The sequence below is a fragment of the Brassica rapa genome, chromosome A07 (assembly GCF_000309985.2).
Source record: "Brassica rapa cultivar Chiifu-401-42 chromosome A07, CAAS_Brap_v3.01, whole genome shotgun sequence".
Taxonomy (NCBI): domain Eukaryota; kingdom Viridiplantae; phylum Streptophyta; class Magnoliopsida; order Brassicales; family Brassicaceae; genus Brassica; species Brassica rapa.
In genome coordinates this window covers 8082829-8110635 of record NC_024801.2, presented here as the reverse complement: position 1 = coordinate 8110635, position 27807 = coordinate 8082829, and the positions used below count along the sequence as shown (strand labels likewise).

The 27807-nt window shown below is 35.9% G+C and overlaps 7 protein-coding genes across 7 annotated transcripts; 3 read left to right on the top strand and 4 right to left on the bottom strand.

Moving 5' to 3' along the window:
- Window positions 1-1223: 1223 nt before the first annotated feature.
- Window positions 1224-2111, top strand: LOC117126816. Its single transcript, XM_033275935.1, has one exon. The coding sequence runs from the start codon at window positions 1224-1226 to the stop codon at window positions 2109-2111; it is 888 nt and encodes a 295-aa protein (XP_033131826.1).
- A 1087-nt stretch (window positions 2112-3198) lies between these two features.
- On the top strand, window positions 3199-4833 carry LOC103828577. Its single transcript, XM_009104183.3, has one exon. The coding sequence runs from the start codon at window positions 3460-3462 to the stop codon at window positions 4648-4650; it is 1191 nt and encodes a 396-aa protein (XP_009102431.1). The 5' UTR covers window positions 3199-3459; the 3' UTR covers window positions 4651-4833.
- Window positions 4834-5599: 766 nt separating this feature from the next.
- On the bottom strand, window positions 5600-9006 carry LOC108869074. Its single transcript, XM_018653071.2, has 3 exons — window positions 8776-9006; window positions 7913-8293; window positions 5600-7841 (listed from the first exon to the last, which is right to left on the bottom strand). The coding sequence occupies exons 2-3, from the start codon at window positions 8280-8282 to the stop codon at window positions 7774-7776; spliced, it is 438 nt and encodes a 145-aa protein (XP_018508587.1). The 5' UTR covers window positions 8283-8293; window positions 8776-9006; the 3' UTR covers window positions 5600-7773.
- Window positions 9007-9122: 116 nt separating this feature from the next.
- LOC103828576 (galacturonosyltransferase 8) lies at window positions 9123-11280 on the top strand. The gene is made up of 2 exons (XM_009104182.3): window positions 9123-10736; window positions 10824-11280. Exons 1-2 carry the CDS (start codon window positions 9303-9305, stop codon window positions 11097-11099), a joined length of 1710 nt encoding a protein of 569 aa, XP_009102430.1. The 5' UTR covers window positions 9123-9302; the 3' UTR covers window positions 11100-11280.
- Window positions 11281-11475: 195 nt separating this feature from the next.
- On the bottom strand, window positions 11476-14195 carry LOC103828575 (nuclear transport factor 2). The gene is made up of 10 exons (XM_033274263.1): window positions 13976-14195; window positions 13794-13850; window positions 13562-13699; window positions 13193-13481; window positions 12863-13116; window positions 12559-12745; window positions 12350-12471; window positions 12199-12258; window positions 12054-12117; window positions 11476-11968 (listed from the first exon to the last, which is right to left on the bottom strand). The coding sequence occupies exons 2-10, from the start codon at window positions 13833-13835 to the stop codon at window positions 11685-11687; spliced, it is 1440 nt and encodes a 479-aa protein (XP_033130154.1). The 5' UTR covers window positions 13836-13850; window positions 13976-14195; the 3' UTR covers window positions 11476-11684.
- A 4778-nt stretch (window positions 14196-18973) lies between these two features.
- On the bottom strand, window positions 18974-20820 carry LOC103828574 (ER lumen protein-retaining receptor erd-2.2). The gene is made up of 6 exons (XM_009104180.3): window positions 20348-20820; window positions 19986-20185; window positions 19755-19895; window positions 19502-19582; window positions 19291-19418; window positions 18974-19189 (listed from the first exon to the last, which is right to left on the bottom strand). The coding sequence occupies exons 1-6, from the start codon at window positions 20574-20576 to the stop codon at window positions 19150-19152; spliced, it is 819 nt and encodes a 272-aa protein (XP_009102428.1). The 5' UTR covers window positions 20577-20820; the 3' UTR covers window positions 18974-19149.
- Window positions 20821-23506: 2686 nt separating this feature from the next.
- On the bottom strand, window positions 23507-26687 carry LOC103828573 (putative F-box protein At1g32660). Its single transcript, XM_009104179.3, has 2 exons — window positions 23828-26687; window positions 23507-23719 (listed from the first exon to the last, which is right to left on the bottom strand). The coding sequence occupies exon 1, from the start codon at window positions 26513-26515 to the stop codon at window positions 25199-25201; it is 1317 nt and encodes a 438-aa protein (XP_009102427.1). The 5' UTR covers window positions 26516-26687; the 3' UTR covers window positions 23507-23719; window positions 23828-25198.
- Between the last annotated feature and the right edge of the window lie 1120 nt (window positions 26688-27807).

The following is a 27807-nucleotide window of genomic DNA, read 5'->3' as shown; positions in this document are numbered from 1 at the left end:
GACGACGCTTCAATTCATTCAACTTGAATGATTCAAACTCTGTAACGTTTCAAGATTTTTCCGCCGGCAAGATGAACAGAAGAAAAACTTTAGGGCTATAGAAGTTTCGATGTCAAAGATTGTCTTCAACAATAGACAAATTAAATTTCTGTACAGGCCCACAAAAAATAACACATACACGAATGATAAAGCCCAGTGGAAAACTACCGGAAACAAAATTCGTTTACCATGACACGTGTTGAACTCTCCTTCCCCTATTTTCTTAGGTGGCATCACAGGAGAGAAGCAAACACTTCTTTATATAATTAGATATATGAGTGCTGTTGACGAATATCATGTGCTAACTTATTCATTTTTGTAATTTTTCGAAAGAATATCTAAGAATATTAAAGTCTTCAAAAATTTGTACATCCCTATCTCTTAAACTTCTCTATAGGAATTGAGAAAACATATCAGCTCTGAGCAGTGCTGTATAATTTACTTTCGAACTTTATTACCCAAATGAAAGCTTTACACATGTGGAAGTGAGAGAGATCACCTAGATGAGGGCTTTAAATTCAGCATTTTGAAGTAAAAGACTACATATGATATTCTCTGCCCCCATTTGTTCCTCACATCCTTATTGAATGCTAAATAATCCTTATCATGGGTACAATATTGTCTTGCTTCGATGAACCATCTATATAACACAATCTTTCATTTTGATATACAGTGAAACTTCTATAAATTAATAATGTTGGGACTACACCAAAACTATAATTTTTTTATTAATTTATAGAGATATTAACTTTATCGATATACTAATTAAAACAAAATTTCAATTTGGGATTATAAAATTATATTATTTTATAGAGATTCTTAGTGTATATTAATTTATAGAGTATTAATTTAAAGAGGTTATAGTGTATATTAGAAAACTATACATGAAAACATATTCTGATCGTGTCTAGATGTCTTGATCTTTAAATCTAATTCTCCGGATGTGGATCTATGGATTCCTTTTCTTGGATCCATCCGGATTGTCAGATTCGTATATTGTACCCACCCATGGCGCATTTACAAATAATTTTTCATCTTGTACCTCCTTGTTATGTTTCTCTGACTCATTGTTTCTTCTTCTTCACAAATGCTAGTGGTGTTGCATACTTCGGCTCAGAGATCTAATAGCTTCTTCTTCTTCTTGTACCTCCTACAGCTTCTGGACCCAAACGGAATCGCCTCTCATGTCCTGGAATTGGCGTTGCATACTTCGGCTCAGAGATCTAATATCAAGGTTTCTTATTGTTGAAGTTCACTGCAGCCTCAACACAAGTTTCTGGTATGATAGATGGACCCCCCTTGGCCCTCTAATCAACGTCTTCGGTACGAACGGCACCCGCAACCTGAGGATTCATATTGACGCGTCGGTGGCTGATGCATATGACGTGCAAGGCTGGAGGTTGCCACATCCAAGATCAGACATGGAAGTCGCTCTACACGCCTTCCTTACAAGCTTTCCTACGCCTTCTCTGGATAGAGGACCTGACACTTTTAGCTGGTTAACAAATGGAAAATCAAGCCCAGTTTTCTCTTCTTCAAAGACTTGGGAAGTGCTAAGACCTCGAGCCCCTATCCAGGCCATAGCAAAGCATATCTGGTTTACTGGTGCCACTCCCAAGCATGCTTTTCATCTATGGGTTACAAAGCTTAACAGATTGCCTACAAGAAGTCGGCTTGCCTCTTGGGGTATGCAGATTCTTACGACCTGTTGTATATGTTCTACTCAACAGGAAACTAGAGACCATCTGATGCTCTCTTGCTCCTATGCGGGGGTCCTATGGTCGGAAATAAAACGGCGAATCATAGACCCGATCCCAGCTCTTTCCAACTGGCAAGACCTCATGTTGTGGGCTTCTTCCTCTACGGCCACGGCTCCATCAGTCCTGCGAGTGATGGTGACTCAAGCTCTTACATACACCATATGGCAGCAGAGAAACAATATGCTTCATAATCAGATCCTGCTCCCTCCTCTGGTGGCTTTCAAGGGAATTAATAGGCATATCATTAACTCCATCAATGTAGCAAGGAAGCGCAGAAAGTTCAGCTCCCTTATGGCCATGTGGCTCATATGAAGATATCTCATATGACCCATCACACTGCTCCTGTATTCTCTCCATCAGCTCGCTCATGGAGTTAATTGTATTGCAAAGTCTTATTGTTACCCTGTTTTTTGTTTCTGTTTTGCCAGGGTAACTCTTGTATAGGTTTAATCGCTTTTGTAGTCAAACCTTATCTCTTAAATGAAATTAACATTCTTAGCAAAAAAAAAAATGTTAATGGCGCAACAATTTTGTCAATATTCTCCAAAGATGAAGATTCACCTTGTCCTAAAGGTGGAATATTGGATACTTTTTTTTTAGCTACTTGATTAATTGGTTCCCTTGAGATTTCAAATAGTATTATTACATTAAATTTCATGTGTTGTTTTCTGTCTGATCGTTTGGTGAAGGAATGAAAAGTGAAACAAATAATACTGTTACTGCTGCATCCACTATATGTAGTACGGTCTCATTGAGACCATGAGGTATTCCAGTATCGCTTCACTTTTACTCACTCTGTCTAATAATTTTGCTTTTACCAATTTTGTGATCCCCAGTGACTAATTGGAGAGAGATAAAAAGGAATGGTGGAGACAAGTCCTCTTAAGATACCTCTCGGTTAGTAAAAAGTAAGATTTAAGGACAAAGAGATCGAAAAAAGAAGAACCATTATGGGTCCATTTAGAAGAAGTAGAAAAGAAAAAATGGAGACAAAATAGCTAATAATGAGCTGCACTTGAGTACCCATGATGTTTTTCCCATATGCAACCACTAAGAGTCTAATCTCTTTAGTTAGTTACTTGTATGAACTAGCCAGCTCCGTGATTGAAGGTGTCTTAGGATAAGATTATTGGTGTTGTTGTAGTACACTCATGACAACAATTAGGACAGTTGAACACTTTTTTTTTTTTTGTAAAACTCTAGATTAGTTCTTAGCTAGGTTCTCCTGCAGTGATGATCTAGACTTATTACAATTCACAAAACTGTCAAAGTCAAAACATGAGCTAGACTTATCACAATTCTCAAAATGATTTTGGCCACCTTCCCTGTAGACAATTGCACAAAGTTTTGTATTGTTTTGATAAAACCGTTAATGCGTTTTTTTTTTGTCAAGGTCAGGAACATATAGACTAAGCAAAAGAAAAGGGTGATGGTGGTGGTTACTGAATTGACCCAACGGGTGAAAAGAAAGGTAACTTTCAAAAGTAGCTTTCTTTTTCTTGTCTATGTTTCTCTCACTCTCTCATGTCCTTCTTATATTCACACCACTCTTTCCTTCCAAATCCTCACTTAAATCTTCTATCTTTGTGCTGTGACAGAGCAAAGCAAAAGAACAAAAAAAAACTTGGCTAAGCTTCTTTGTCGCCGCCATTGACAAACAATGTCTGAATTTGCCTTGTCATCATCTCCAGAAGAGAATCAAAACATGAAGAAGATTGTTTTTTCTTCACTACTTCTCTCTGACTTTCAACTCTTTTGTTCGTTTATAATCTCTCACCCTTTCTATTTTTCTTACGTACTCTTCTTCTCACCTTACATGTTCAAGATTCTATCTTTTCTCTCACCACTCTTCGTCACCACCACACTCTTGCTTCTCGCTTTACTCAGTACTCTGCATCTTCACGACACTTTTCCCGACTCTGAATCACTCGAAACCCAACCAGGCTTCCTCGTTTCCTTTTGTAGTAAGCTCGGTAGTGTCTTGGAACCCAAGTTTGATGTCAACAATGAGGATGTTAACGAACTGGAAGCCTATAAGATGGTCGTTGAGGCTTGCTCGATGGAATGTGCGTCCGAGGATGAGAGTATGGAGGTAACATTTGTTGACAAATTCTGTAGCCATGAGGTCAGCATCACCGTGTTGAAATCTCTGACCGATGAGAAACAAGTTGAGATCCAACCGCTGAAGTTGGAGGATCATATGGACTTGGAGAAAGAAGAGAAGTGTGAAGAGGAACTCGTAGAAGAACAGAAAGTCAAGCGAGAAAGTGACGTTGTCCTAGATAATGGAGAAGGGCAGTTTTGGAAAGAGCCGACAAAAGAAGAATCCAAGGCGCAAAAAGTAGATCTTGTCGGAGATTGTAATGATCTCCCAAGACTGAGCGACTTTCTCGGAGAAGAGAAGAAAAAAGAAGAAGAAGATGTTTCTCTTAAGAGCTTTGGGTCAATGAGGAAAGAGAAAGAGTGGAGGAGAACATTGGCATGCAAGCTGTTCGAGGAACGACACAACGCTGACGTAGGACAAGGGATGGATCAGCTTTGGGAGACTTACGAGACCGAAACAGAGAAGAAGCAAACCGAAGAAGATAAGAAGAAGGAGACGAAGATGAAAACCAAGAAGTCGATGACGATGATGAAGACGAAGAGCATAGAGAAGAAGGAAGTAGCAGTGGAAGAGGAAGACGATGATGATGTGATTGATCAGCAGCAACTGTGCTGCTTACAGGCACTGAAGTTCTCAACAGGGAAGATGCATTTGGGAATTGCGAGGCCTAACCTTGTGAAGCTATCTAAGGCTTTCAAAGGATTTGGAAGGTTTTACAATGCCAACAAGCATCCCAAGAAAGGATGAAGGACCAAGTTACAAACTTTGTATTAATGTTGACCTTTATATTATAAGTAGTCCGAGATAGTTGTGCTTTTGTAGTTTCCATAGTTTTTGGCAAGCATGTAATTTGTATGCATAAGTTTCTTCATCTCATTTCTGAGTCTTAGCACATTATTAATTTGTTACAAGGATAAAAGACTCATACGATGGAAGGATCATGGATCCATGTTATCTCAAATCTTCGTATTTTTATATTTTATATTTCTACAGAGGTTTTGTACGAAAAAAAATTAAATGAAATAGTAGATTAATTAATAATTTACATTTTGGTCTTTTTCTCTCAAATATATATATATATATATACTTTTTAAACAATCCAGTCCATGCATCCATACAAACTTCAGATAAATTATGAATAGTTTTGATAATCATCATCTTAGCTGTCAATGACAATTTAGAAAGATCTTCTCCACCACTTTCATAAATTGGCTGATTAGCTGCGTCTAGCATTTTATAGAACATTTTCACATCAAAGTTAGGTTCTTCTACATTTCTTACTTATTGAGTAACTACTGAGGTTGTTTCACGAAATGCATCTATAATCATGTCTTGCATCCTATCATGATCTACAATATGATCTTCCTGAGGGTGACTACTTTCAAAATAAAAATGATCACTTGGTTCTTCCCTGTTACATTCCTACTATCACCTTCTCCATGATGAAATCAAATGTAGTAATGTGGGGGTAAATCCTCTATTTACTATATATTTCTAAACCGTTTCACTTCGAGCAAATTTGGTATTCTTGCACTTACGACAGAGACATAACATTTTATTCGTTTCATGCATGAGAGGTGTGTTTCCAGCCTGGTACATAAATATCTCTGCCCCGTTGAGAAATTCGTTTCTCACAATTCCCATATAATCTTTATGTGCATACACCCAACTTCAGACCTCATAGATATTGCCACCATTATGCATCTTTAGAATGGGAGAGGAGTACATATTTATAGGAAATTTTCGAATTTGGTAGGTGGAAATGTACTACAACATAAAATTTACTTTAACTTAACAACTATATTGCCAATATTTTTACCAACCATACGTACAAACATTTATCACATGTACAACAACAACCTTTTGTTTTACTCGTAATGTAGTCGTTAATTAGATCCTAACTTGTTGATGTAATTTAGTCGTAATGTAACAACTACTTTAAGACGATATTTAAAAATCATTGCAAATCGTCGTAGATTTGTCGTGACATTACGACAAATTTACGACAAAATGTTGTTGTATGTTTACGTCGATTTTACGACGATTTTTTATATGGACGTAATGACGATGTAAATTCGTCATAAAATTACGACCATACTTTTTTAGTCATAACGTGTAGTCGTTATTAGCGCATTTTCTTGTAGTGCGTTATTTTGCGGTTTATCAAAAAACTCGATTTCCAGTTTGGCGAGAAACCTTAATTTTATGGTTTTGGCATAAAATGTGATTTTATCGTTTTGATAGATAAATGTGACTTAATGGTTTTGAGCAAAAAACTCAGTTTTCCAATTTTTGAGAAAAACATGTCTCCATCCAACCTTACGATTTGTGGTTGAATCTTCTTTACCCCAGAAGATCTGATGCATCATCATCCTAGAAGCTCCAACGAATACTTTCCATATTTGAGTTATTTTTTTATCTACTTATTTCGTTATTGTTTGTGTTTTAGTTTTACTCAGTGTTTTTAAAATCGGACCGATCCGGTGGTTGAATCGGGTTCGTCCATGAACCTGTTGAATAGTCGGATTGGGTCTAATAATTGGTTCGATCATGAACCGATTACGTAGTCGCATTAGATCTTAGAGTTATTAAACTAATAAAAATCATTAAACTATCAAAAATCTTTAAATCATCCATATAACCATTAAACTAGTTTTATAATGTTTTATGTTTTAAATTCATTTACATTTCTAATTCTGTATCATATTTACTTACATTACTTTTAAATTTATAAACTAAAAAAATATTAAACCAGGTTTGACCCGACGAACTATATTGAACCATGACCCAAAAGTTATCCGGTTTAACTTCCGATCCAGTTTTAAAAACACTAGTTTTATTGTAAAAATTAGGATTTCTAAAAGTTCTATATATATATATTTTTATTTTTAGGTTTGTTAGACAGACTTTAAGAATCAATAAACTAATTTTTGAGTTTTTGAGACAAATTTGATTTGCTTCATTTTTTTGGAAAAAACTTGAATAAGATTCAATTAAATTCATCTTTTTTCAAGTTGTAGTAATTTATCTGAAATCTTTAAATTAAGTTGAATTTTTGTTCTTATCCGCCACCACTTGCTAATCTCACCTCTACCTATACTATAAGATCGTAACTTATGCACTATTACATTTTTATTTTTATACTTTCATTTCTCTATTATCTATTTTCATATTTTCCTGAAAAAGATTTTGGGAGTAATTTTTAATAAATTTTCTTTTATAAAATCATATGAAAATACTTTTACACTGACAATAATTATATGATATTTTTTAATTTTCAATTTTTAAATTTTTAATATGTTTTACTTTTATATCTATGTTGTTTCTTTATTTACAAAAAAAAAATAGTTTTATGGTTTCTAGCCCTTGTCTTTGATTATATCCCGTATCCATCTCCAATCGTTTTCGATCTTCACACAATTAAATTTTTTTTTCTTTTATTTGAATTAAACAAGGTATCCTAGCCCACATAACTGATCCAAACTAGTCATGTGTTACCATGTGTCGGTTTCATGTTTTTGGCGATGCCGAAATGTTAATTTTTCAGTGGCCAGAATTCGAACTCTACTGACTTTACCATATTGGGTTTTTGCTTTCAAGTTAATCACCACCATAAATCTAGAATTCACACTTAAGTTTAAAAAACTATTACATTAACATGAAAATAATTGTTAAATAGATTGTTTTTATGAAAAGTAATTTTTTTTTGAGCAACCTATGAAAAGTCTAATCAAAGTTTAGATCTGGTATGAAAACACGTTTAATATCATATCAAATCTGAATAAGGAAGGTAAGCATTTAAGATAAAGAGTTTCAATATAAATGTTTTGTTTTTTTCAGAGAAGCAAAAAACAGAGAAATAGCTTCAGTTTAAATGTTTCTAACATTAAAGACAGTCTCCACGTTAGATAGTCTTCTACTATCCTTCGAAGTTGTTCCTGGAAAACATCAAAAAAAATTTTAAAAATCCACAGGACAAAATTTTTAAAAAACAAGGATTGAAACTAACCTCCAAGAATTATCACCGCTATTAAAAGTAAAAGGCTCAGCAGAAGAGATACTCCAAGAATTGTAACCCATGATGTCTTCTTGCATAACTCATCACACAGGGTCTTCTCGAGCGTAGCCAGCTTCTGGTCACTCGCACGAACTTGATCCTTGAGAAGACTAAGTTGTGTCTCAAAGGCACGCATCTCCTCCGCATTTGTATGTCCCCCACATAAGTACTGAAACGGCTGAGGTGGGCACTGAACAGGCTCACCAATGTTGTAGCTACTCTCAGCTTCTTCGGCGTACAAAGCCGCTTCAGCTTCAAGCAGTGAGGTCAAGTCATACTCGTCTGATGAGGAAGGCTGGGTGTAGCTATAGTCTTGGCCCATGTTTGCTTAACCTGAAATTTTTAAATATGTAAGCACAAAATACAACAACAAAAGTGAAACAACAACTACCACAGAGCATTCATCATCAGACGACTAACCAAACAGAAATTTATCAAAGCATAGATGAGGGGGATCGTGTAAACACACAAAGGATCGTGTTTTAAGTTTCACAAGAAAAGAAAACCTTGAGTCAAAGCAGAAAAGCAGACGAAGCAGATAAGCATTCATCGTTTGAAATCAGACAGACAGAACCAGATGGATCAATGGTTAAAAGCAGATAAGCAAATCGTTAATCAAACCTATTTCAGTTTCGGAACCGTTACTACTAACCAAAACCTCTACAAATCGATTGAAAACCCAAATCATTTGAAACCCTAACTTGAAACGAAAATCCCCAATTCGATTTAAAAAAGCAAAACGAACCCTAAATTTACAGGAAAACTACAAGGAACCTAATCTAATACCATAAATCTACAGATTCCTCTCGATTTACCGTGGAACGCGAGGGAAGAAGATGGAACGAGATGGATCGAAAATCGCCTTCTGTTTCTTCGAGAGTTTTTTTTTCTACGTTTGTGTCGAATGATTTTTTTTTTCGTGACCACGACACACAAACACAACTCGACCCAATCAAAGCGTGCCAGCTGCCCTAAGGATTAAGTCCTTAAGTTCCTTCTACACGGACTGATCCTTCGCTTATTTGCCTTTTTTCATTTATTTTTAATGTGATTACCCTAAAATCTAGCGCTAAGGACTCCCTAAAACACACCGTTGCGCATGCTCTTACAGTGTGAATGAATATAGAAGTCTATATCTAAAACTATTTTTGATCTGACTGTCATACTTCAATTAAGATTTTAAAAAGTTCAAAAATGGTTACCGACATTTTGTTTTTCCTTAAGACAATCTCTTTTCTTTTCTTTTTTTTTTGAAACACGCTTAAGACAACCATTTCAGATGTTCAGAGAGACTCCATTAATAGCAGCTATAATTGAATGAAACTCCACTGATCCTGCAAAAATGGCTACTCACCACCGACTTTTACGCGGCGGCGGATCTCCGGCATTTAGCGTCTCCGGCATCAGATTCAGACTCACAGCTCTGGCTGCCACTATCGCACTTTCCTTCTTCACTCTCTCGTTTCTCTTCACTTCCGAGTCTAATCACTCACCTGATCTCCATCTTCCCGTAAGTTCTCAATCCCTGAATCTCATCAGATACTCGAATGGAGTCGGATCCATCAGAAGATCCATGTTGGATATCAAATCGGATCCGCTCAAGCCACGCCTCCTCCAGATCCAGAAACAAGCTGACGACCACCGGTCGTTAGCGCTAGCCTACGCCTCTTACGCTCGGAAGCTCAAGCTCGAGAATTCGAAACTCGTGAGGATCTTCGCGGATCTCTCAAGAAACTACACGGATCTCATCAGCAAACCTACGTACCGAGCTCTCTACGATTCCGACGGATCTTCGATCGAAGAATCCACGCTTCGACAGTTCGAGAAAGAAGTTAAAGAGCGGATCAAAATGACTCGCCAAGTGATCGCTGAAGCCAAAGAGTCGTTCGATAACCAGCTCAAGATCCAGAAGCTCAAGGACACGATATTTGCCGTTAACGAACAGTTAACGAATGCTAAGAAGCAAGGAGCGTTCTCGAGCTTGATCGCTGCGAAATCGATTCCGAAGGGGCTGCATTGTCTTGCGATGAGGTTGATGGAAGAGAGGATCGCTCATCCGGAGAAGTACACTGATGAAGGGAAAGCTAGAGCAGCTGAGCTCGACGATCCGAGTCTTTACCATTACGCTATCTTTTCGGATAACGTGATTGCAGCTTCGGTGGTGGTGAACTCCGCTGTGAAGAATGCTAAGGAGCCGTGGAAGCATGTCTTCCACGTTGTGACGGATAAGATGAATCTCGGGGCTATGCAGGTGATGTTTAAGCTCAAGGAGTATAAAGGAGCTCATGTAGAAGTGAAAGCTGTCGAGGACTATACTTTTTTGAACTCTTCGTATGTGCCTGTGTTGAAGCAGCTTGAGTCTGCGAATCTGCAGAAGTTCTATTTCGAGAATAAGCTTGAGAATGCGACCAAGGATACGACGAATATGAAGTTTAGGAACCCGAAGTATTTGTCTATATTGAATCACTTGAGATTCTATTTGCCTGAGATGTACCCGAAGCTGCATAGGATACTGTTTTTGGACGATGATGTGGTTGTGCAGAAGGATTTGACGGGGCTTTGGGAGATTGATATGGATGGGAAAGTGAATGGAGCTGTAGAGACTTGTTTTGGTTCGTTCCATCGGTATGCTCAGTACATGAACTTCTCTCATCCTTTGATCAAGGAGAAGTTTAATCCGAAAGCATGCGCGTGGGCTTATGGAATGAACTTCTTTGATCTTGATGCTTGGAGAAGAGAGAAGTGCACAGAAGAGTATCACTACTGGCAAAATCTGGTAACCTTTTTGTGATATTTTTTGACAACAATGTGTTTCGTTGTGTTGTTGTGTTTTGACTTTTGTTGTGTGTTGTCTGAACTGCAGAACGAGAACAGGACTTTATGGAAACTGGGAACGTTACCACCGGGGCTGATCACGTTTTACTCGACCACAAAACCGCTGGACAAAACATGGCATGTGCTTGGGCTGGGTTACAATCCGAGTATTAGTATGGATGAGATCCGTAACGCCGCGGTGGTACATTTCAACGGTAATATGAAACCGTGGCTAGACATTGCTATGAACCAGTTCAGACCGCTTTGGACCAAGCACGTCGACCACGACTTGGAGTTTGTTCAGGCTTGCAATTTCGGCCTCTGAACTATGAATTATTTTCTTTATCAACAGAATCTTATATCAAATGTTGTTACTTCAGCTGTATGAGGTTTTAACATGTGTTATTTATATATTTTTTGGGAATTAGAATAATGTATTTTGTTCATAGCTGCCGTAATTCTAAATATATTATGGGTACTAGTACTACTACTACTACATTATGCAATTTTATCTCCTTTTGATTTGAATTGCGAGAATAATCACTGCCTGGCTAATTCAGGAGTTAAGAGAAAAGCAATGCTATGTAAAACAGAAAAGAACCCGGCATTGTCTGATTTTTTTGTGAATCTGAGTTTTGATATCAAACTATGTTACTGGTACTGGTGGTTTTGGGCAGGTTTTACCGGTTCAAAACTCAAAATGGTTAGAGAATTTTTAAACGTTGCTAGACGAACAAGTGGACAAGTGCCGATACTTTATCTGCCACTTGGAATTTGTAACTCAAATTAACAAAACGGGGGATGCATAGAAAAGAGAATAATAGCTATTTTAGTCGTAGCTCTAAGCCTATGCTCTCTAAAACAATTTGAGCCTCTTTTTTTCTTTTTTTTTTTTGCTAGAAACGCAAATTTAGGCAGTGATAGACACGGGAGGAGCATCCACAGGTTTTGTAGCTCCGTTAGCATCGATTCCGCCACCAGCACCACGTCTTACACGTCTCGGAAACCCACCACCGTCACCATTTGCTCTGTTTGCATATCCTCCTCTATTGTTTCCCCTGTTGTTGCCATATCCGTTGAAATCGTTCCGGCCATAACCTCCTCCTCTTCCACCTCTAAAGCTCCCACGACCCCTTCCACCTTCGTTTCTATAGCCTGTGCCTACACCAAACGCTGCACGTCCTCTATGATTCCCTGTTTCAACAACGAATGATGAATTAGATCTGTTAGGTTCATGAGAGTTTCATTCCTCTTTTTAAGTGTTGAAAGCCAAACTTGCCTCTTGCCGTCGATCGTTTTTCCTCGATAACTACTTTCTGCCCACTGAGTATGATAGGTGATGCCTATAAATCCCCAAAGTATACATATCAGTAACAGTTAAGCAGAATGTAAAGAATCTCACTAGTAGCACCATTTGTTATTACCTCGATTGCGCTTTGCATGGAACTCGCGGATTCAAACTCAACAAAGCCAAAACAGAATCCCTGTAAAGCACAAAACTTAAAAGAATAACTACTGTGCAGATCAATAATTAATATACATGTTAAGCAATACTTAAGATGGGAGTCTTCCTACCTTCTGGCTTCTTACTTGAATCCCGTTGGTCCTAATAGGTCCAAACTTCTGGAACTCATTCTCGAGCAAGGCTGGTGTTGCATCAAGCGGCAATCCCTTAAGATAGATGGATGGACCTGGGGCTGTTACGGAATCAAGAAACAAAGATTGCAGCATGCTTACCGTTAAGAGAACAAGGAATAACATGAGGCAAAAGCAAATGAATTTACTTCTTTCATTGTCTTGATCGTTCCCATTTACAGCAACATTTGCTCTTGAATCTGATTTCTCAGACAACGGTGTTGGTAGAGGGACATGAGTGGCTTGATGATCTTCTTGTTGTCTCTTTGGTTCCACCACCTTAGTTGGAGTTCTGGAAGCAGACATAGGTGCAGCATTCTCTTTCATAACCATCACCTACATATTATATTTACATACACCAATGGCGTTAAATCTTGAGGCCAGAGTAGCCCAAAATCTCACATCAGCTTGATAAAGAGGAGATACTACACAACCCAAACGTAAGTTACTTACAATGGATGCATAAGATCTCTTTGGAACTTCGCCAGTCCTAGAAGAATCAGACTCTCCAACCTTGTGCACATCATGTGGAGCTTCATGAACTATTCCAGGCGCAGGAGCGTCTTCTGTCACTGATACTTGTTCCTCTTCAGGGGGAGTGAACACTTCAGGAACATTAATGCTCTTCGACTGCTCAACAGCATGATTCTCTTGAACATATTTCTCCTGAACAAAGTCTTCTGGAATGTCTTGAGCAGCATGTGGATCTAAGGCACAAAAAGATTAAACATATAAAGAAACTTGAAGGACGCATACACAAGTGGGTGGCTAGGTGCAACTTACCCTGGTGAATGTTGACAGGAACTTGGATGTTATTCACCGGAATCTGAGTGCCACGCACGGTTGTGGCGTCATCAATGTATCGGAACATATCATTCAAGACAAAGTACCCAGTCTCCTGTCGGGCAAGGAAGAAAGTCTGAGTAAACGTCCTCCTGACACCATCTGTCCCCGTCAGATACCCAGTCACCAGTAGGAGAAAACCACCTCCGTAAGACTCTTGCGTGTCCACAGTAGCAATCTCGGCACTGATTACACCAGATCCAAGTGCCAGTATCTTCTTGTCAATAGCCTGCTCACTCACATACATACACACTCGTATTCAGCAACACTTTTCCACAGAATGCAAAAGTAAGTTAGTAGACGACTCACTTGCAAGGTGGAAGTGATGCTCATTGTACCATTATCTTCAGGGCGGCCTAGCTTGCTAATCTCTTGGTAAAACCGGTGGACATGCTGAGGGGATTGATGCAAAATGTGATAATACTGATGCACAAATGTATTCCCAACCTGTATACACGAAAACTTGAATTTAAAAAAAAAAAAAAGACAACACAAGTTGAAAATCTCCAATAAGAAAAAAGAAAAGTGGATGATGACATACAATATCTGGAGTACAAGGTGGTGTTTGAGCTAACATGGCCATAGCTTTACTTTCCTCCTGGAAACAAACAAAATCCATCAGCAACAGTAATAGGATTAGATCGCATACGAGAGTGAGATCTGATCTAGAGAATCAAATTCAACTAGCTTTTATCCTAATCCCTCACTCGTCGTTATACTTACCTGAAGAAAAACGACGATTAACCAGAAAATCGAGAGAGGATCCTCTTGTTCTCTCGCTCAGGAACCTCGCTAAGCTGTGGCGCTGGTTAGGGTTTTACAGCCGAATCTCGAATACCAAGCCAGCGAGAGCGACCTGAGAGCACAAAAATGCTAAATGTACGCCTCAGATGTTTACTGCCTTCCTTTTTACTGTTATAAAAGAATTGAGTTAATGTACTAACAAAATTGCACTTAGATGTACAGTATATGCTATTTATAATATAGATGGAATCTAATTTGATTAAATTTCAAAAATAGTATTTCCTTAAATATAAAATGAAACACAGAGAAATGTTATTTCACCTATAAAAAAAAAGAAGAAGATAAGTTGGAGTGCTCTTTTATGCTTTCATTCACTTCCAACCGGCTAGTTTACAGAACAAATTTGGTTGAAACCAAGGACCTACAAAGACAAGCCAATGAGATTTTGGAGTAGGTGTACTTCCGAGAAAGCATTAACCCTTGTGCTACACCAGTCATACTTGTGCGCTGGTAGTTGGCGAATCTGTGTGGATTGTAGAACAATTAATAGTATCATAATGAAGTATTGCCATTCTATACCTCATTTAGTTGATATGCTAGATGAGTTATATGGTTCATTTATTTTTTTCTAATATAGATTTGAAAAGTAGTTATTTAATAGATTACGATGAAGGAAGATGATGAGAGGAAAACTGTTTTCAAAACTAAACATGGATTATAAGAATGGCTAGTAATGTCTTTTGGGCTTAACTAATGCACGCTAGTGACAGATGAATTATGTTAGAAGGGCTTATATAAGATTGTTTGTAGTAGTTTACTTTGATGGTATATTGATATATAGTCAAACCATGAATGAACAATATGACATCTAAGAAGGGTTATAGACGTGATTAGTAAATAAACCTTGTATGCAAACTATAAAATGTCTTCTTTCTGGTACATATAACCTTCTTTTCTAGGTTTTATTGTGACCTCACACCGCATACAGGTGGATGAAGAGATGGTACAAGCCATAAGAGAATGGCTGGTCCTTAAAACCTTGAGCGAAGTAAGGAGTTTCCACGGCCTAGCTGGTTTCTATATACAGTTTGTGAAGCACTTCAGTTCCATAGTTTCCGCTCATTGAGATAATAAAGAAAAATGTTGGATTTAATTGGAAACAAGAACAAGAGGATGCATTTCAAGCATTCAAAGAAAGGTTGTCCATCTCTCCATTGCTTATTTTACCCAACTTTCTAAAAACATTTGAAATAGAATGTGATACAATGAGGTCGGAATTGGAGACGTGCTGATGCAAGAGAAGAGGCCCATAGACAGTGCGAAACTTGGAGGAGCTAAGCTGAACTATCCAACTTATGATAAAGAAACATGGTGAGAGCTCTCCAAACATTGCAGTATTACCTATGGCCAAAGAATTTTGTATCCACACGGATCATGAGTCTCTCAAGCACTTGAAAGGAAAACAAAACTGAATAAAAGGCATACCAAATGGATTGAGTTTATTGAGACATATTCCTATGTCATTAGGTACACACAAAGTAAAGAGAATGTTGTTGATGATAAGTTCTGGAGAAGGTAAACTTTACTTTCATATATAGAAGCAAAACACTTAGGAATTGAGCAGATCTGAGTACACTATGATCATGACCCTGAATTTCATGACAAGTACCATGCAACTAGAAAGCAAGCATATGATAAGTTCTATCAAGTAGATGGTTTTTTTCTTCATGACAATCGTTTACGTGTGCCTGCTTGTTCTTTAACGGTATATGTTAGGGGAGTACATGGAGGTGGCATTATGGGACACTCTGGTGTGGCCAACACATTGAGTTCCTTACAGCGACACTTCTACTGTCCAAGGATGAAGTTGGATGTTGAGAGATTGCATGGACAATGTGTGGTTTGCAAGCAAGCCAAATCCAAAGCCAATTTCACAGTTTGTATACTCATTTACATATTCCTATTACACCATGGGTTGATATTTCCATAGATTTTGTTATAGGATTTCGTAGAAATATGATGGTTCGAGATAGTATTTTGTAGTTGTGGGCATGTTTTCTAAGATGGCTTCAATTATAGCTTTCCAAAAGATCGATGATTCTATTGTAGTAGTGATTTTATTCTTTAGAGAGGTTTTGATCGACACCACACGCCTGATATGATGTTTTCACATATCAGCACTCTTTCTTTCTTGATCTTCAAAAATTTCCTCAACATTATATAATAAAGAAAACACCAAATTATATATAGTAAAAACTCTATAAAATAATAATATTGGGATTATGACATTTTATTAATTTATAAAAAAAATATTTTTTGATTTTTTTCTATTTTGAATATTTTCATTTATATAATAATTTTTTTATATATTTTCACCGTATATACATTAATTAAATTTTAGAAATTTGACTTTCATATTGTTTTATTATATTATTTGGTGTATATGTTTACGTTTCATAGAATTTAAATGTGGTTTTAAATATAGTTTTACTAAATATTATCAAAATATATTGAAATTTTAAGAAAAATATAGATAATTTCATTATGAATATAAAACCAATAATATAATGTTTATTTTGTACTTATATAAAATGTATATATGTGGATTATTAATTTACGATTTTAATGAGACTATACATTTACATAGATTTTTTTTAAAAAAATTATTATTTTATTACATTTTATTTTTTTGTGTCATATTTTAAACCGGTTCAACTCGGGACGGAAGAAATTTGTTAATTTATAATGTTTGTTAATTTATCGAGTATCAATTTGTAGAGTTTCTACTTTACATTGATTTTCCTCCTCCATCTACGAAGAACACCTAAGTTGAAAGGAAACAACAATTATACTTGGAATGTTTCAAATCTCAAAGAAAGCTTGACCAAAATACTTATCCATCACTGAAAAAAAGAAAGTCTTGCTCCTGAAACACAGCAGATAATGAGCTCAGTTGCATATCACTAGAGGGCGTAACTACGTAAGGTTTCTATAATGTTAACATTAGGTAACTGGAGAGTTACAACAATAGAAGAACGAGCATGAAACGTGATAAACTAAAAGAAAGACAAAAAATCACCATTGCGAAGAGAAAACCTTTCAAGTCTGAGGTTGAGAATAGACAAACGACTTGAACACAACTCTAGGAAGACAACCTATAATCATGAGACACATGCATAGACCAAAACATAGACACCATGACATCAACCTCAATTGTCGGGTGAACATGAAAGAGACGAACTTCTGGTTTCAAGATTCTGATTATTGCTTTTGTTACCGAAGTGAGACTTTTTAAAATGTCACAAATACAGAGCCGTCTCTAATTAATTTTAGACTATATATGTTCAAAAAATTTATTAATCGTATATTTTATCAAGTAATTTTAAAATTTAATAATTTTGTCTGATTTTTTAGTTATAAATTCTAAATTTAGCATTATATCGAAAATTTTAAAGTTTCTTACCATAATTTAACTATATATTTTTAAAGAAATTTAAACTTTTTATTTTTATATTTCGAGCTCTGTTCGATCGCTCCACTAGCCGTGTTGTTAGACAATCCTGCACAAATACAATAGCAGACTAATTGTTAATTGTCTTTTCTGTAACATCCAGTGACGATCTCGTCACATCTTTAGTTGGATTCTGCCTTACTACTTCAATGGAATCCAAAATAAACCTAACCACGAATCTCTCCTAGTACAACAAGCTACTCGTCAGCTCATACGGATGGTTAGCTCCAGACATTAATCTGAAACAACCTTTCCAGAAATTGGTAACGACATGAACGGGAGAGGAGGAGGAAGAAGAAAAGAAAGAGGACACAAGCAAGACCTTGATACGAAGAAAGTTTCTAGGAAACGATTATTTTTCTTTTGATAATTTTTGGATTTGGCAACACAATTTGTTTTTTTTTTTTTTTTTTTTATCTCCAATCATCGTGACTTGTGAAATTACTTTGAAATCCAGATAAAAAGCTAGGATTTATTTCTTTTTTTTTCTATTAAAAAGTACACCAAAATCTATTATAACTAATTTTTAATGCAATCAATTGGATATTGAATAAGATGCGAACTTAATTATTTTCAAATTCATTCGACAAATCGCTAATCCAATAACATTAAATTTAATTCAGTTTTTTTTCGAATCCACAGTTGAATAATACTGGATTTCACTTTAGTGTTAAATTCTATCAAACTCCATTGAATTACAAAATTAAATTACAATATTTTCGAGGATTTACAAACTTTTAATATATTGGGTTACAAATTTCGATGGGGGCAAGGCGACGGCTAGGCATGAGCGTTTTTACCTCAAACTGAAGCTCCGACTTTAACCCGAACAAAAAAAATCCACTTTTCGTACGAGTTTACAAAAATATCTAAATGGGATTTAAGAGCTTGATATTTTCGGGTTGGTTACAATCCAAACCGAAATCCAAGCTAGAATCCGAAAATAGTTAAATATGTTAATATTTTTATATAGATTAACGTAATTTAGATGTTTTAGAATAGTTTAAAGATTTTTGTCCTTTGTTTTATTTTTATTTTGAATACTTTTAGTTAGTTTAGATATTTAACTTGTTTCTAATTAGATTTTTTTTAACAATTTATATATTTTGAGTATTCATTGTTAACTTTTTAAGTCTAAAAAATATTTTTGGGAGATTTTAAATATTGACTATAATCCGATTTAGAAGGAACCGAACAACATGATCCAACCCAAAAATTAATAAAACCTGAATAAACTTCTGAGCATAGTATTGAAAAATTAAAAATCTGAATCAATCGAATCGTTCCAACAGAACCCCAAATGTCAACGTCCATGCCTAGCAATGGCGGTTTCTTATTTATTTCTATTTTCTTTATATATTAAATCACTAGTTATATACCCACCTGGTTTTGGTACATCCAAAAGGATGTTTAAAGAAAAGAACTCTGGCTCTCCACAAAATATGAATAGTTCAAACTACTTGAAAGAGAGAAAGACCATTCTTGGCTATTTTTGATACCAAACTTCTCTAAATATTCTGAAACAAAAAGCAGGAAACTGAAGAAAAAAACCTGTCTAGATTATTTTGAGCATCTACTTTTGGTTACAGGTAGCTTAAGTTGTCAAAAACAACAAAATGTATCGGTTTTCATCTATACTGATCTAAACGGGCATCTTCAGTACGAGCTGACCCTCCATAGCACTGCAACATACATTAAAGCACATCATCAACATGGCCAAGTCCCCAAATCGTTACTGGAATTATAATCATTTGTAGATCAGGTTCACAAAGTCTCTGATTACCTTTTGACATAGTAATAGCAGAAGTCGGCAAGGATGAAGGTTTGAACGGCCTCGGCTAATAGAGCCATCGGGAACCAGAAGTAACCAGCGCCGATTAGCCATAGGTAATGTCCACGAGACTCAAAGACCTACATTTGCACACCATTAGTCTCTTGAATTTAATAATCGTGGAAGCTTAATGGTTATGGAAGAATTTTACAGCTCTAATTACCTGGATAAGCCAATGAGCGCATGCTAAAAATCTAGCGATACCTAGCGCAAACACGTAATGAGCTGTGAAAGGCTCTATGATCTGAAAAGATTGTTCGGGAAAAATGTTAATACTTGTCATTCTACATATATAATTGGGTTAATCGCATGTAATGTAGTTAATAAGACTTGGATCAATGTAACATGACCAAGACGAATACTCAACCAGTAGACCAAGGAAAACATAATTTGTAGATATCTCAAAAGCGACTTACTTGAGCATTCTGCATTAATCGAAGCTGAGGCAGAACAGAGACAGATTCCAAGTAAACGCAAAACGCCCACATGACACGGTTGATGTAAGTATATCTCGTACTCGGGTGGATAATGAAAGCAAGGAAAGCAGATGGAACAAGCTAGTAGAGAAAAACATGTTACTTATAATCATCTTGAGAGACAAGAAACAAACAGACAAATCACATTATTTATATCAAAACCCATATTACCACATAGTAATGGTGGCAATTGTCCAGAGTCTTCACATAAGATGCTTTCAGTTTGAACCGAATCATATAAATGACCCACAAAGTCGAAACCAAAGTGGCGAAATCCAGAACTGTATGGATATCACCTTCCATGCTTATACTGCAGATCAGCCTCACAGCAAGAAACACTGCTGTCACTTCTTGAGACTTTAAAGAAAGACCTAAAGCATTAAGCCACTTGACATCATTATCAGCCAAACCAAACCAAACCAAACCAAACCAAACCAAACACAGTATAAAACACAACGTTCACTTCTGTTAACATATCAGATTCCTTAGGACAAAGCTGCAGCTATAAAATAATAATATCATGATTATTTTACCGGAGCAAGTCTTTTGACGGGTGAGTTTATAGATGAGGATTATGATTCCGGCGGCATGGATGAGCTCAGAGGCAACAAAGAAGTGGTTGTGATTCTTGACGGTGAATCTAAGAAACACGACGAGGATCAGAGAGAGGATGATCCCTAAAGGTATCTTAACCATTTTCGATTGGTGTCTCAACCACCCGAATACAACGTTCACTGCGGATACGCCTCTTCTCTTCCCCATTTTTGGTTTGATCTGATAACCAAATCTCTCTCTGTCTCTCTTTCTCTATGTTTTGTGTATGTTACAGAGCTTTTATGCGACGTTTCTGAAAGTAAATGATACGTTTTGTAGAGTGAGCGGAGACACGACGAGGGCATGCGGCTTGTGACGTGGCGATTACTTTTTTTTTATGATCTGACTAACGAATAGAATTAAGACACTTGGGACTGATGATTTCTTTCTAAGTCTAAAATCTCGATTGTGATTTGGGAAAGCCTTTAATTAGGAAATGAATTTATGTCTTTTGACTATTTATTTCCCATTTTGTAAGATTTTATTTTATAATCAATATAACTTAGAAAGCCAAAATCAGAATCTTGGACCAGAAACACAGATGTGATTTTTATATTTTTATATGAAAAAAGATTTGGATACTCTGATCTAACTCAAGGATAATTAATTGGTAAGTGTTGTACAATTTTTATAGCCATAATTATTTTATAGCATTAAATACCATTTCATTCATATTATGCATATGCTATTTAATGATTGTTTTTTTTATTAATTTATTAATTCTCATACTTAATAAAATCTAGTGTTATTGGTTTGATAATTTTCATAAATTTGTTGTTATTCAAAAAATAGATATTAATAATTTTATAAATCTACTAATTTTTTTTTTAGTATTATTGTGAATTTTATATTACACAATTTAATTCATATATATATATAATATTAGATTCTTAAAATCTCTATAAAATACATTTCATAGATTTTTAATATATAAAATTTACTATAATTATTTCTATATTTAATTATTTTCTAGTTTTTAAAATCAACTAACTTAATATAATCCAGTCGCGATAACCCCCTAGTCTTTAACCGTAAGGAACAAACTATTTAAAATATAAATATATTGACTTTGAAATATTTATGAATCTAATATTAACTTTCAAAATTATACCCAAATCAAAAAGCATTAAACCTACAAATACAGTATATCTTTTGAATCTACTCAGACATATAAGCATGAACAAAATTCAATGATGATGTAGTGATGTATGCATAACTAGATTAAAGAGATTAAACACAGGTTTATAATGCCATTCTTGTCTCCCCATAACTTTAAAAGTATGATAAAAAAATGAAAATTTACTTAAACAATGGCTCAAAATAGTATAAATATAGGTCAAAACTCGTGAGGAGCGAGTTTTAGGCAAAACTAAACCAAAAATAAGAAAAATCGAAGTTTTTCTCTTATTGAACTACCATAATATGAATAAGAATTGGCATTCAGATGCCCGTTTAGGTCCACTTAGGTCTTTTTGGATATCATTTTTTTTGTTCTGAAAATGTCCTTTCGGGTGTCATAATTTTTTTGGACCGGTTTCGATTCGAGTTGATTACTCCCGGATTAGAGTGGGTTTGATTTTGATGTAAATGAGCCAAAAAAATAACCGGATAACAGTTGTATCCAAAACGCGTTCTGATAATTTTATCTTAAGTAACCGAACTCCCTTAATCAGTTTGGTATTTTGTATCTAAGCAACCAAATTTCCCCAAAGTAACAAAAATAATAATTATGTATAGTTTGAATTAGTTATTTTTTTATTCGAAAGTAACTATGTATAGGATTTGTTAATTCGCTAAAAAAAAACTCTACAAAAATCTTCGATTGCCTAAAAACTATCAAAGATTTGCACCAAAAATTTCCTTACCCGTTTAAAGCTTTACTACCTCTACGTCTGGAGAGAGTCTGTTGCTCTCAATGCAGTAGTGAATCCAGGTTACGATCGATCGGTTTAAAAAGCTAATACACGATCGATATCGTCTAACAATTAAGACTTGATCTAACTTGTGTATCTTTGTTATGCAGCTTCTACAAGTACCTCAATCACAAAGCAATGTTGAGAACCTTTCAGGCAGATCGCAAGCGTCTTCGCGAGTCTTCGCGAGTCTTGGAAGCAAACTTATATGGAGAAGAAGACGAACACCAAGGAACAAAGTCAAAGTGCAATTTGTGGCTAGAACTATGTGTTTGATTGTATATGGAGAATCTATGAGCATAAACTAAAGAACACACTGTCAACGGTGTTCGTTTACTACATCTACGGGACCACGTCCAGAATTCATTAACTAGAAAATACCGCAACCTACAATTGATATATAATATCCAACACACACTTATGCATACCACTCTTATCTAGTTACAACAACCACATCAACTACTACTCAATGTCTTTCCTGACGAGTATAGTTTTCTACAAATAAACCACCAACAGAACTCACCATCTGTCTGGTGGGACGACGCTTTACACATGTGTGCCTCTGTCAAGAATACCCTGGGCGTGTGCCTTTTTCTTTGACGGCCTCCTGGTATTTATCTTGATTGCTAAACCCTAACCATAGGATCTCCAAGCAATCTTTTCTTTTTCTTCTCATAAGAATAAGATCGTTTTTCCCCATCTTAAATAAACCATATACCATGATTATACAACCCAACGGCCACATCTTGGCTTGTATAAGTCGAGCCCATGTTGACCACTCATATATTTCAGCAATCGCCGCACAGCTCAGCTTCCTGTATGACTTCATATACCAGTTTCTGTACTACTTCGGAACTAGAACACGAAACACTACATGCATTGACACATCTTCTAACATGTAACATGACATGTTCCTAGTTCTTCTCAGGATAAAAATATATTGTTTCCAAACCAGTAAGATGGAGAGATTGGCAAGAGAAAAATTATGGGAATAGTACCATGCACATGATTGTTTTTAGCCATTTCAGCTCATCACACAAATGAACAAGAATCATTGTTCCCTAAGAACAAAAAGAAAAGAAAACATAACGAGTTACGACTTTTTGAAATAATGGTAAGTATTATTGAACAATAATTAAGAAACCAAGCCTAGTCCCAAAATCGCTACACGAATGCAAGCAACGGTAAGACACAACCAAATATATCATAAACAACTGCAACACAAGGAGTCATGGACACAACCAAATCTATCGTAACAAAACACACCAGCCATAAACTTTTCTGCAATTAATATTACAAGTTAAAGAGTATTTCATAGTGATCTTCAAGATGTACACAAAACTGGATCTCAAAAGCAACAAGCAGTGGCCTTGCCATAACATAATGAAAAGGAGCCCACTGCCACAAATCAGAACTTTAAAAGTTAGAAAACAACATGATGCTAACAAAGAGCAAAGATGATAACCACAAAAGATGTCATAGATGGAGCAGGCAGCGAAAATCTACCACAGGAAATCACATCACGATTATGGAAAAACCAGCAAACCCCTCTACTTTCAGTCAGAAACAGCCGCAAAGGTGTAAAATTAAATCTGCAAAAAAAAAAAAACAGAACCAAAGGAATGATAAAGACTTCTATTTTAGACATTGCTAAACGCACAAGGATCCAATATTTATAGTTTGTACCCAAATTTTAGTCAAAACTCAATATCAGAGAAACCCATCAACTGATTCAGACAATTATCCCAACTTTAGCCATAGAAAAGAGAAGTCAAGGCAGGAAAAAGAAAGAAAAAAAAACAGACCATCATGATTGAAAAAGAACATGATCAAGCTTGAGAACGAGAAGAAGGATGAAGGAGAAGAGAAAACTGTGCGCCGAAATTGCTTGAAACGACTTCCAAACTCTTCTCCAACTCACAACTCTTTTCTACACCAATATTTCTTTACCCTTAAGTCTCTAAATCAATCAGAAAGACCCTTTTTCACACAGTTCACAATTCAAAATTTGATTGTGTGAAATTAGAGATTTTTTGCAAAAAATTTCAATAGGCAAACACATAAAAGAAGAGAAAATGATTATTTTGGAAAAAAAAATAATTTTTTTGAGTCAACAGATGATGAGTTTCCACGACAAAGGCAGATGATGACAAACTTAGTTTACGATAATGCCTTTTTAGTTTTTGTGTGTGACTGTATAAAAGTGAAGGGTAATTTTGAAAAAATTAACATTATATTTAATTAAAGCTACAGCTATTAGTTAGATGTTTTTTTGTTAAAAAAAAAGTTGAGATTACATATTGTTAGAAACTAAATTAGAACAAACTTGAAAAAGAAATTATGTTTTATAATTTGATGTGTAAAATATTTAGATTCTTTTTAGATAAGTTTATGATTTGTAAAACAAATAAACAAATTTGAAATGATAAAAATATAAAAATAATTTAATTTTGAGCTAAATGAATTAAATATTTTAAATATATTTAAATTATTTGTATATTTATGCATCTGCCTTATTGTAGGCGTAATCCTAATAGTTGTTAAAAAGAATAAATTCACAGTAGTGTAGTCTTCGCGAGTCTTGGAAGCAAACTGTTCTGGTGAAGAAGACAAACACCGATGAACAATGCACCAGAGAAGATGAACTTTCTTTTCAGGGAGGAACGAAACGTGGATCCTCGAGCTCCTCTTAGAACGCTCTGTAATATTTCTTGTTGTATATGTTCTCTCTAGATCCCACTAAGAACTTCTCTAACTCGAACACCTTTGCTCTTAAATTGCAAATAAAAATAAAAACAACCATAGCTTGCCATGATCTCAATCTTTTTATTGATACATCCCCTGTTGAAACCTTGAAACTTTTATTTGGAACCTTTCTCAGAGAGAGGCAATACTGTGGACATGTTGAGGTGCGACACGGACAAAACAATCACGCTGCTTTAAGAATCCATAAGAGCGTCTAAACTCTTTATTGTCTCCAATGCCTAGGAGCCTAACTCTTCTGACATTTTGTGTTTTAACATTGTAGTAAAAAATGTAAAAGGGTCCAATCTCAGGTGACAAGGTGGTTGGAGCCATAATGATCTCCCCATCCTTGTTGGTTCCTGGAAAAGACATTTCCAAGCCCCAAACAGAATCCCAAACGGAGGAGGGAAACACGCAATGTTGCTTTGACCATTCATGTTTCTCGGGGTCTTCTAATATCCATAAATCAAAACTGTTGAAACGATCATAAGGGTATCTCACAATAGAAGCTAGCTTCCCATTGTAATCTATAAATATGGAATCCTTGCCCCACCGAAGGAGAGTCTCATGTGCTTGGATAAAACTTAGTTTCTCAGTTCTAACATCAAAACACACCATAACTGGATTCCTAAAATGGGGTGAGTTACGAGCACCATAGTAGATGACACCATTGACGCATACTCCCACTGATATCGGTCTATAAGGTCCAGGGGTACCCTCAATGTGTCTCCATGATCCTCCTCCCAATGTTAACACCTTGTGGTCTTGATGAACAGAAGAACGAGAGACTCTCGATTCCACAAACAATGCCTTATGTTGACCTTCAATCGGATCGTATCCCACGAATCTGGTGGAACTGTGCAACTTTATGACCTGCTCCGTGCTAGGGTTACACACCATCAACCCACCATGAACGCCAACGGTGAGAAAGCCATGGAGAGAAGCGAAAGACTCTCTGATGGAACTCAGTCCCACTGGTATTGCCATCTCCAAGTTTGGTACCAAAGAAGAAGAAGAACAAGACTCCCCAAACGAGAAGAAGAAGGTGAGCTTCGCTTCAGGCTCATTGCATACACCGTTAGCCAAAGCGACTATAAACCGGGGCGATTGCTTTGAGGACATAGAGAAGAAGGAATCGATGAACCCTCTGCTTCGGATGATGGAAGACCAAATTTTTGACACGCATCGGAACTTCATAAGAGACTTGGCACCCATTCTACTCACTATAGCCATCTTTAGATCGAAAGGGAGCGAATCGAACTTACTACTTGGGCTTGTCTCATTACCATCCGCCTCCTTCTTGCGTTTCATGGATTGAGGGAGTGCTTCTTGGTGGGTCGACCTCGCAGGCAATCTAGTCACTCTAGCAGTCTTCAGATCAACTGCAATCGGACCTATCTTACTTCGGCTCCTACACAACCTCTCCTCCTCTCGCTCCTTGCGTTTCATGGTCGCCCAAAAACCCTAAATTCGACTCGGATAATCAACCACAAAAAGACCTGGATTTGTGGGAAATCAAACAGAACCGCAAAGACTTCTTCTTGGGGATTAGACCAAATCACAAAGACATCGCCAGGTTTGTATAGGAATTATTTGTCGGAAATCAGATAAAATCCGTTCGATGTACACATGTTTATATTTATACAAATATACAATTTCCTTTTTTTAACCCTTTTATATATTAAAAAAAAAACAGTTTCCTATTTACTCCAAAATCAAAAATTTATTCTTTAGATGAATTTATTCTTCTTTTTTTTTTCTTTCTAGATAATTTTTAGGAGAAAACAAATAATTATTAGAGCTATAAATATGTGGGCTGTCCATGGAACTAAACCAGTCCACATCTCTAATGGATCACACCAAAATATAATATGGAATAAATTCTATCCTAATGATTTATTAGTCAAAAACGGGAAAAAAATGAGAAAATTTTATCCTTACCACTTTCAAGATAGCATTTTCATCTTTACTAGACATTTTTAAAAATACATTGTTTATTAAGTGACAAAAGACTCTTACAGCCTTGTTATATATATATATAATAAATCATTATTTAAATAAAAAATAAAAAAAAAATTGTTTTCAAATTATACTTTTTCATATTCGAACTTTTTTATAAAAATTTATATTTGATTTTTTTTTCAAATTTTTTTTATTTTTTTTCAAAATTTCTTTTTGAAAATCGAAAATTATGTTTGAAACTATTTTTTAATATTTTTAATATATTTTAAGTATTTATTTATATATTTATTAGAATTTTAAATTTCACATTCCAAAAACCCTACCCCACCCTTCAACTCTAAACCCTAAGTCTAAATTAGTTAACTCTAGGGGTATAAGTGTTTTTTACCCTTCATTAAAAGTGAGGGTAAAAGTGATTAGCGTAAACATGAAAAGTGGTACTATGAATGTAGTATTTGTAAAGGGAAATTTTACTTATACACTTTTTATGATACCACTTTTCAACTTTACCATTAATCAAAAGGCATTTTCAAAAATACCACATTCATTAATGTGTAAAAGACAATATTGCCCTTAACTTATCTTCAACTCATTTCTCTCTCTCTCGTGAATCTCTGTCCGTCGTCTATCGTCTCTGTTCAGATCCGCTGTTTTCCGTTCAGATCCGCCGTCTCCGTTCAGATTCGCCGTCTATTCGCCGTCTCTGTCCTCCAGATCCACCGTCTCTATCCTGAACCGACGTCTTCGTCCAGATTCGTCGTCTTCGTCCAGATCCACGA